Source organism: Castanea sativa, chromosome 10, assembly GCF_040712315.1.
Source record: "Castanea sativa cultivar Marrone di Chiusa Pesio chromosome 10, ASM4071231v1".
NCBI classification, from domain to species: Eukaryota; Viridiplantae; Streptophyta; class Magnoliopsida; order Fagales; family Fagaceae; genus Castanea; species Castanea sativa.
In genome coordinates this window covers 26021532-26032234 of record NC_134022.1, presented here as the reverse complement: position 1 = coordinate 26032234, position 10703 = coordinate 26021532, and the positions used below count along the sequence as shown (strand labels likewise).

Genomic DNA, 10703 nt, shown 5'->3' with positions numbered 1-10703 from the left:
ATACGGTTCCCATCCCCAACCTCCCATTTTGAACCTTCAAAAATGACATCCCTAGCTGCCAAAAGACTCCTCCAATCATAGGATGGGTTGCTGCCCACCTCAGCATCCATAAAAGAACAATGGGGAAAGTATCTCGATTTATACACATGATAAAATAAAGGATGTGTATTATGGATCAACCTCCAAGCTTGTTTAGCCAGCATGGCTAAATTAAAAGCTTGAATATCCCTACTAAACCCCATCCCTCCTCTATCTATTGGAGTACACAACTTCTTCCAATTGATCCAATGAATTTTCTTCTCATCTTTTGTTTGTCCCCACCAAAATTTTTCCAAGCTAGAATTAATAGTATTGCACAAAGCCACTAGGATTTTGAAGATGCTTATAGAGTATGTGGGGATGGCTTGTGCTACTGTTTTGATCAATACCTCACGTCTTGCTTTCGAAATATATTTTTCCTTCCACCCTAGGACTCTTTTTGTAATATTTTCCCGAAGGTCCTTGAAAGTGTTAACTTTTGATCTTCCTCCAACCATTGGCAACCCAAGATATTTTTCACAATCCTCCATAATTCTCCCACCCATCAAGCCTTGTGTATCCTGCTTAACTTTTGCTCTTTTATTTCGGCTAAAGAAAATAGACAATTTTTTTGTCTATTTATAGCTTGGCCTAAAGCCATTTCATAACACCGAAGAAGGTTCATGAGGCGTTGGCATTCTTGCGTGGTAGCTTGATAAAAGAAAAAGCTATCATCCGCAAATAGGAGGTGAGAAATACATACCCCATTTGTACAAGATAATACATCGTAATGGAGACTTTGAGCTTGCATTGCCTTTCTAATCAGTGAAGATAATCCTTCCGCACATAAGAGAAATAGATATGGTGATAATGGATCACCCTATCTGCTACCTCAAGATGGGGTGACATACCCTTGATGTTCTCCATTAATGAGTGCTGAATAGGACGTAGTACATACTGTTTCTATTGCCAAGTTGACCCAACTACCGTCAATACCCAATTTTAGCATAATTCGTCGAAGAAACTCCTATTCGACACGATCATATGCTTTATTAATGTCCAATTTAATAGTCATCTGCCCTTTCTTCCCTATTCTTTTATTTCTCATCCTGTGTAAAACTTCAAAAGCTACAGTAGTATTATCGGTAATTAACCGGTAAAGAACAAAAGCACTTTGTGAGTCAGATATCACATTTGGCAGGATGAGTTTTAACCAGTTGGCCAAAACTTTAGATACAATTCTAGAAACAACATTACCCAAACCAAAAGGATAGTAGTCAGCAACATTTTCCGGGTCTTTTTTTTTTGTATGAAAAAAATGTGGGTATAATTTCTTTTATGTAACATGTGACCAGAAGGGGGTATAGATAACACTACATTAGTTACATTACGGCCAACTATATACCAATATTTTTGAAAGAAAAAAGGAGACATACCATCTGATTCGGGTGAGCTAGAGGGATACATGTGGAATAGAGCTCGCTTGAAAGCCCTGTTCTTTGATATATGAAAGGGCTGTTTTTTTTGCAAGCTAGAATTCTTGTATCATAATTAATGAGTTTGTGACATGCAACCAACGTTTCCTCAACTGACTATATGTTGGCTGAATTATTGGTGTAAGTAAAGCATTTTCACTTGCTGATTATAAACCGCAAAGCCTCAATTGGTACATTCTTTTTTATACTAAAATTAAAATTTTGATTTTTTAAGTTTGGAATTGTTTCTATATTAGTTCTTAAATTGAAGAATTATTACCATCCAAAAATTTTAGTCCATTAAATTTGATTGTATTTTTAGAATGGCCATTTGATCAATCTTCATGATCAAAAAATCTTGTATCACAAAAAAATGCACAATTTTTGTCACAATTGACGGAGTGTAAGTAATGGAAAAAAAAAAGTTGTGGTCCATATAAAAATAATAGGCAATTAATCACAATATACTACATAGAATAATTGTGGTAAAAGTTACGACTTTTTATGCGGTAGTAAAATTATTTCTTCATGATTAGTCTAATAGGGTTTTTTTTTTTTTTTTTTTTGGAGGAAAGACTAATCTGATAGTAAAGTGCCAACAAAACATTGATTTTCCCCTAATTTTTTTCACCTTAATCAAATTTATTCTGGAGACGAGATTGTAAAATTAAATTTTATATATTTCAAAAATATGGTTGCAACTTGCAAGTAGGGGCAAATGGGCCGTTCGGAAATTAACTGCGTTCTAATAATATGTTAGATAATGAATAAAATAATTTAAAATAAATAATAAAATAATAATAATATATTTTAAAATTGTTCAAATGTTAAATAATAGAAATTTGATAGATATAAAATTTGAACCTATCTAATATTAATAGAGTTTCACACCTCAACTATAATTTTAATTTGGTTTGTGTTAATTGTAAGGTGCCCGTTAACAACACAATTTTAGGTAATTTTTTGGTAACTTTTTCAATTTTTTGGTAATTTTTCAGTTTTTAACAATTTTTTTTAACTCTTTTAATAATTTTTTGACAACTTTTTTTTCTCTTTTTAAGTGAAATACAGAAAAGGAAATGTTAACAGCACCGCACTATGCTTGTTAACATTTTCCTTTTAATTTTAATGTATTGTTATTGTACACGTAACATAGGGTAGAGTCCATCTTTGCTGTTAAAAGTTACTGCCAGGAATTGTAAGGACCAATGTTTATTATAAATTGCAGGCTCTAATTTGTGTAAAATTCAATTTGGTCTTTTAATTTCACTTTAGCTCAATTCAATCGTTAAATTTTAAATTCTGTTTAATTCAATTATTCTGTTAGTGTCACTTGGAATTACATTGTTAACTTTCAATTTTATTCCATACAAAATTACGTGTTTTATGGTTATTAACGGCTCGATTTTGACGGAAATAAAACAACAAATTTCTAGACAGAAATAAATCAATGTAAAGGTACTAAATTAAAATTTCAACCAAGTTAGAGGATGCAATTTGTAAAGATCAAGGTCATCGAGTCTTGGACTCATTACTATATATTCCTGGAAAGTCTTCTATATCTATCCTCTTAAGCTGCCATCGAAATAGAGCCGTACTTGACCATTTCTCCCAGAAACAACAAATACTCCATCACCAGACTCCAGACACACAAACACACAGAGAAAGCCAAAAAGCAAAGCTCACCTTCTCTATTATGTCTCTCATGGCAGCGAATCTCGCCCTCTTCTTCTTCTTCTTCTTCTTTTTCTTCCTCTTATCACCACTCGCCACGTCATCCCCTACCCGCATCACCAACACCAACACCAACACCAACACCATCGAAGATGATAAAAAGTCGGCATACGATGCCCTCGCGGATTTCAACTTCCCACAGGGTCTACTTCCGAAGGGTGCGTTGGGTTACGAACTGGACCAAAGCACAGGCAGATTCAAGGCCTTTCTCAACGGTTCCTGCAGTTTCTCTCTTGAAGGTTCCTACGATTTGAAATACAAGTCAACCATCTCAGGCTACATCTCGCAGAACAAGCTCACCGCCCTCACTGGGATCAGCGTCAAGATCTTGTTCTTGTGGCTCAACATCATCGAGGTAGGCAGGGATGGTGATGACCTTTACTTCTCTGTTGGGATTGCTTCCGCTTCTTTTCCTATCGATAATTTCTACGAGTGTCCTCAGTGTGGCTGTGGATTGAACTGCGGTAGTCAGCAAGTAAGGAAATTTAGATTCAACCCTTTTGTTTCTTCTAGTTGAATATCAATCATTTTGAAATTGTAAACTACAAAAAAGTCTGGGTTTTGTTTTAAACCAGATTATTGGAACTGGGTTTCGGTTAAATGATGGGATTTGAAACTTGTTTAAGTTGGTTAAAGATCGAATTTTTATTATGTGCTTGTCTTGTATGTCTTTAATTTGATATGTCATTGGTAATAATTGAGCCGAGGAGTTTTGTTGAATTTGATCAAAGTAGATCTATTTGAAAGACTGGTGAGAAATGATGGTCAAACTCCCTCGTACAGGGAGCTGTGAAGTGCTATTGGGTTAGCTATATTTATAATCTGATTGTACTCCTTACCAGTTAGCTGATATGTTAGATTAATACGGACGCTTTAGGATATATCTTGTCGTGGTACATACTGGTTGGTTATTTTTTGGGACTGTTTTGTTTGTTTCCAAAGTGTTTTGACTGAAACTGTCCAATCAGGGAAGCAACCTTGCAGCACTACTTCTTGCACAGAATAGTGAGGTTATTTTTGTACTAGAGACCTGCGTTCTTGTACCTATATTCATTGGCAGTATTGCCAATGAGATCTATCTTAATTGGCACCTCCTCCCATGTTAGGTGGAGGGGTGAGATCATGGATTCAAAACCCAATTGGGGGTGTGTGTGTAACTGAAATTTAGAATGAACCCTTTTTGTTTCTTCTAGTTGAAGATCATTTTTTTATGGAATTGTTATAAAAAATAAATAAAAAAAGGAAGAAGAAAAGGTCTTTGTGGGTTTTTGGATGTTGGGTTTCTTTTGATTTGAGATATTGGAAATGTATTACTGTTATTTCTTCAACATGTGTTTTTAGTTGGCTAAAGGTTGAATTTATATTTTGTGCTTGTTTTATGTCTTTCATGAAAATTCTGATTCGTAAACAGTGGCCAAAAGGCCATTGGCTATAATTGAGAAGAATAGTTTCTTGAATTTGATCAAATTAGCTTCATTTGAAACAATGGTGAGAACAGGTGTCAAAGTGCTATAAGGTTAGCTCTACATATGATTTGGTTATACTCCTTAGCAGTTAGCAGACATGGGGGCTTTAGGATTTATCATAGCTTTTAGATATTGGTTGAGTCTTGGGACTCTCTTGTTTGTTTCCAAAGTGTAAGCAATCTTGTACAGAAAAAATAAAGTTCTTTTTTTACTGGAGACGTGATTTCTTGTAGCTAAATTCATGGGCAGTATTTGGGTATGATTCCATTATCATGATCAACTTGTGAGTATTTGGGTAGTTTTAGCTGAATTATGGCTTGGAGTTCAGTGTGGCAAAAAGGCTTGATACAAATAGCTCAAGCTTGTGACTTTCAAGCTACTCACTGTGAAGCAAATGAATCCCTGCTTGATCTAATTTTTTATGTTTTAGCTGTTCCCATAAAAGTTTCAAAACCGTCAAGGCTATTGGATTAGTTGTAAATGGAGGTGATGGATGATAGGAAATTTTTTTGGTCTTATTATCATTTATCAAGTTTCTTTACTGCTAGATAAGGAATACCAACTTCTCATTGAATATTGCTTGTTTCCAACCAAACCTTGATAGTGTGTACACATGCTTGATGCTCATTGAAGCTGATCCGTATGTTATTTTATCCGCTTCTACCTAGCAGATAGTCAACTCTGTCCATCTATAATATAAGAAATTTTTAGGATCAGATATAGCCCATAAGAAATATTGATGAATGTTACGGTGGTCTGTAAATTCAAAGGATCTCTGCCTTATGTTAAAGCTATAGATTTTAGAGTAACTGTCCAGATGTGAATCAAGTAGCACAAACATTTGGAAACCATTGTAGAATTTAGAGACCAAAATTTATAATAACTCACAAATGTGAGACAATAGGAACTGGTGTTGACTGAAATTTTCACGTGCTGTGGGCCTAGAGATTAGGGCAATTAGGCGATTAACCTTTGCTTATCAGAATATTGAGATTAACATTAAATAATAACATAAGTGTAGTGATTGCTTTGAGTTAGGACTTAGGAGTTGATTGTGATATTTTCTCATCAGTAAGTTTAGGAGTTGATTAGGATATTATCTCATCGGTTAGCCGATTGGCTATATGTTTAAACTTTTCATTGGATAAAAAAATAAGAAACCACTTTTAACTCTCTCCCGCTAACTGACCTCGAATTGGACCATATTGTAGAGCTGAAATGAATATAATCTTCTCGTGATACGCCCTTCGAAGCTGTTTTCTTTGCCATGCTATTTTAAATTGCTGATTAGATATAGGATTTGAAACTCACCTGGGCAAGTTCTCAAAGTTGGAGCAACCGAGTCTGCATTTGATCAGTGTTTTACATTTTGGATGAATTGCGTTGTGTTGGTAATGCAATTAAGTTCCCAAGTTTGCGTTTCCGGAGAACTGCATTTAGCATGCTTGTGGAAGAGACAAAGAATCAAGCTGTAAAGCCTGTAATGACTTGTTCTGTAAGTCAATCGTAGATCCAGCAATAGGTTGGTAACCAAGAAGCCCATTAGTGCAGTATTAGACTGCATCTGTGGTGTAGATTTTGAAGCCCATTATTGCAATATTAGACTGCATCTGTGGTATAGATTTTTGCATTTGCACGAGACTATATTCATTTATTTTCCAGGGGGTTTGGGCTTCCTTGCAGCCCATCTTTTATAGTTTTTTTTTTTTTTTTTTTTTTTTTTGTAGACACCATAAAACTTTAACCTATGATGTACCATTCGTAGTAATTGCATTTTTTTTTTATCAAGTCAAGATACTAATTAATTTTTGGTGTACATAAGATTTAAGCCATTGTCGAAGAAGAGACTTTATCATTTGATCTAGTTAAAACTCACCTCACTTATAAAGGTTATAATTTAAAGATTAAAGGAAATGCTAACAGATGCCCTTAGGGTACTGATTAACAATCTATTTAAAGAAAGTTTTTATGGGAAAAGAAAAAAAAAACAATCAATATTTTGATAGCTTTTTTCATTTCATATAAAAATAGTGTCAAAACTTTCTTAAAATAAATTATTAATCATTGTCCTAAGAGCACTCGTTAGCATGACCCAAAAACTGATTCTTATGATGTTTTTTAAAAAACTTCTTGAGACACTAAAAACACATCCAACCACAATCATAACAAAGTGGAGGAAAAAAATAAATAAATAAAAAGACAAGGTTTAGTTACAAAATTTGTTATAGCTTAAGGCTATAACCTTATTCTAGATTTTTGCATTTGCACAAGACTATATTCATTTATTTTCTAGGGGGGTTTGGGCTTCCTTGCAGCCCATCTTTTATAGATTTTTTTTTTTTTTTTTTTTTGTAGACACCCTAAAACTTAAACCTATGATGTACCATTCGTAATAATTGCATTTTTTTTTATCAAGTCAAGATACTAATTAATTTTTGGTGTACATAGGATTTAAGCCATTGTCAAAGAAGAGACTTTATCATTTGAGCTAGCTAAAACTCACCTCACTTATAAAGGTTATAATTTAAAGATTAAAGGAAATGCTAACGGATGCCCTTAGGGTACTGATTAACAATCTATTTAAAGAAAGTTTTTATGGGAAAAGGAAAAAAAAATCATTATTTTGATAGCTTTTTTCATTTCATATAAAAATGGTGTCAAAATTTTTCTAAAATAAATTATTAATCATTGTCCTAAGAGCACTCGTTAGCATGACCCAAAGACTAATTCTTATGATGTTTTTTAAAAAACTCCTTGAGACACTAAAAACACATCCAACCACAATCATAACAAAGTGGAGGAAAAAAATAAATAAATAAAAAGACAAGGTTTAGTTACAAAATTTGTTGTAGCTTAAGGCTATAACCTTATTCAATATCATTCATATTACTATGTTCTTAATACACTTTCAAATTTTTTACCAATTTAATATTATTTACTGTATGATTTATAAGTTTACATTTTATGCATAATTTTAAATTACAACAGCTTTCAATTTAAATTATTTATTGATGACATAGTTATTAATCTTTAATTTTATAGAAATTTTGCAAGCATGGAGGATATAAAAATAAAATTTAATATAACGATGGATTTGTCAAAATTCACTTCCAACAATCAATTTTATAGTTAAATTTTGTCCTAAATAAAAATTAAAATGAAAGTGATCTGATTAGAATCAAATTATATTTTATGTATGCTATGTTAATGATATTCTATCCGTTCAATACCTTTCCAAATCATTGAACCAAGGTTTTGAATCATAATCTTGGTTTCCAATTCCCCATTCAAAATTTCAAACCAGCATCATCTTGCTAATCTTTGGGTTTTTCAAATATATTTATATTTATATTTTTTTTACTCAATTTATTAATAATAATAATAATAATAATAATAATAATAAAATTTGTCCAACCCATGAGTTTAACCCAATCCAACTCGACCCATGTGGGTTGAGTTGGGTTGGGTTGAGTTGAATTTTTTTTAACCCACCATGGTGGCTGGTAAAAAAATCTCCTTAACCCAACCCAACCCGACCCATGCACACGCCTATTCCAAATAAATGATTATGAATTGTTATAGACACAGAGGTTAGAGATGGAGAGAAATTATTCATTCTTACAAGAGTAAAGATATCACCTATAGGTGTGAATAATTTCTCTTAAAGATGCTAGTTGGCTCACATTCTTGTATTTATTGATAAAAAAATTATAGACCTTCAACTTTGGGCGTCTAAAAAAAAAGTATTGTCAAGAATTTATCAATTAAAATTGGCGAAAAGTTATTGATTTGAATCCATCAATGAAATTATTTTTTTGCCCACCACCAACAATCAGTATTAACTTACCACCTAGTATTTGTTATGAAAATACTGTCGTCTATTCCTGTTTCATTGAAGCATTGCATATATGATTATTTTCTGTGCCTGTGTTGAAAAAAAAATTACGGTTATACGAATAATTAGGCAACATTGATCCACATAGAAAACTTGACATGACAGATGAGGTGAATTATGAACATCTCTAGTTTTGTTTGATTGTTTGTTCATTTTTGTTTTTGTTTTTTTTAATGGTTGTTGAGTTCTTAATTAGTTTCTAACCCCTTTTTCATGAAAGAATTTCCTGAAAATTGCAGAAATCGGTAGGAATCCTGTACAAGAAAAAGATAAATAGCGGTGCAAGTTACACTTCTACACCCATTATTAATAGAGTGCAAAACTATCCTTCCCCTACACTTTTCATTTCATTTAAGACTCATCAAGTCTAATTGATTTTTCTTCTCCAAAAAATGCCTAATTGATTTGTTTTCTCTTTTTATTATTATTATTTTTTAATAGACACAATAGGATTTAAAATAGCTCCATAAAGATTGTTTTGAATCATCATTTCAAAACACATAAGCTAACTATAACCCTTGATTTGTTCTCTCATTATTTCTTTTAAATTTTGGCTACAAAGTCCCGTTGAAATTGTATTCATCCTTCTTTTATTAAACATAAACTACCCAATCAAGCCAAGTATATCAATTGTTAAACGTAACTTAGATTCATGTGCATGGTAGTGTATTAGAAACTTCCTCTAATATGTGTACAAATGGAGGCTGAGTTCTTCATATATAGCAGACAAGTTGTTGCACATGTTCTATTATAAAGTTGTGCACAACTTGTCCACATGTGCTTGTTGTTGTCAAGACCAGTTGTCTCTCATTTTTAAGGTGTCGGCAAATCACCGCATTTTGCTTGCAACACTTTGTCACACACTAGGGATGTTGATTGCTTTGTCTCATTAAAACTAAATTATTGATAAATTTATGTGTATGAATAGATAGGATGGAATTCATTATATATGCAGAATAATAAGAACGAGATTAATTCCCCGCATGATATTTAACATGTTTTCTTTTCTGTTATTACTGGTAAGTTTTATCTACTTAGATTACGTCAATTGCTCATAGAAGCAACCACTTTATTCACAATTAGGGATAAGTCCTAACAAAATAATCATTTATATTAACGTAACCCAATCCTTACATTATAGCGTTCCCAATTATTCCTCTAACCAGATCTATCTCGTCCACTATGGGATTCTCCAAAATATATATGTATCACCTATGATATATATTTTTAATAATTGTTCTTTATATATCATCTAATCAAGGCACCAATTGATTTTGATGTAGGCAATGATTAAATAATTGAACCCCATATCTCTTTATGTGATATAGTTTTGATGTATGAGAAAATTAGAATCCAAATATTTTATTTTATGATAAAATTTTTTTACTAATTGAGTTAATTACAACTCTCTCTCTCTCTCTCTCTCTCTCTCTCTCTATATATATATATATATATATATATATATATTCTCTCTCTCGTGGACTATGGAGTATTTTATAATATGGCGATGGAAGCAAAGCTTAGATTATTGTTTGTGGAATCAGGAATCTTCATGAAAGCATGCCGGCAAATACCAACCGCGAAAGTAATAATCACCTAATTTCTTTTTCTTTTTTTGGAAGAAAAAATGACCTAATTTCATGTTAGGTATGTAGGGACAGCTTACGGACTATAGAAAAGATTTCCTTTATATATATATATATATATAAGAGAAGATTTCCATTTATAGGGAATGAGGGGGACACAATCATTAAGTAAATGGCTATGATTAACACCGAAATTACACTAATAGTAGGACATAATATAAATAATAATTAACACGTTCCTTAAGTGAATAGGCATATATATATATATATATATATATATATATATTAATATCCCTTTGTAAGATATTAAGTTAAGAAGAGGTTTAAAGTGATAATCCAGTAATATTGCCATCTTTTGTAGTGTGACATATCTCTGGTTCAAAACTCCTCTAGTTATCTCTTGGATTATCTACCTATCTAATAATAATAATTATGTGGGTAAAAATGGTCAGAACACGCATTTGGGCCTGGAACCTGATTTGGCGGTATGAGCTTGTCCGAGCAAAGCTTTTGAGGCCCACAGGCTAGC

General features: G+C 32.5%; 1 protein-coding gene across 1 annotated transcript; it reads left to right on the top strand.

Moving 5' to 3' along the window:
- Positions 1–2997: 2997 nt before the first annotated feature.
- LOC142613917 (uncharacterized protein At5g01610-like) lies at positions 2998–3877 on the top strand. The gene has a single exon (XM_075786435.1). The coding sequence runs from the start codon at positions 3190–3192 to the stop codon at positions 3742–3744; it is 555 nt and encodes a 184-aa protein (XP_075642550.1). The 5' UTR covers positions 2998–3189; the 3' UTR covers positions 3745–3877.
- Positions 3878–10703: the final 6826 nt, after the last annotated feature.

Excerpts from the sequence above, each read along its gene's own strand:
- LOC142613917 (XM_075786435.1), top strand. The coding sequence starts at position 3,190 with ATGTCTCTCATGGCAGCGAATCTCGCCCTCTTCTTCTTCTTCTTCTTC.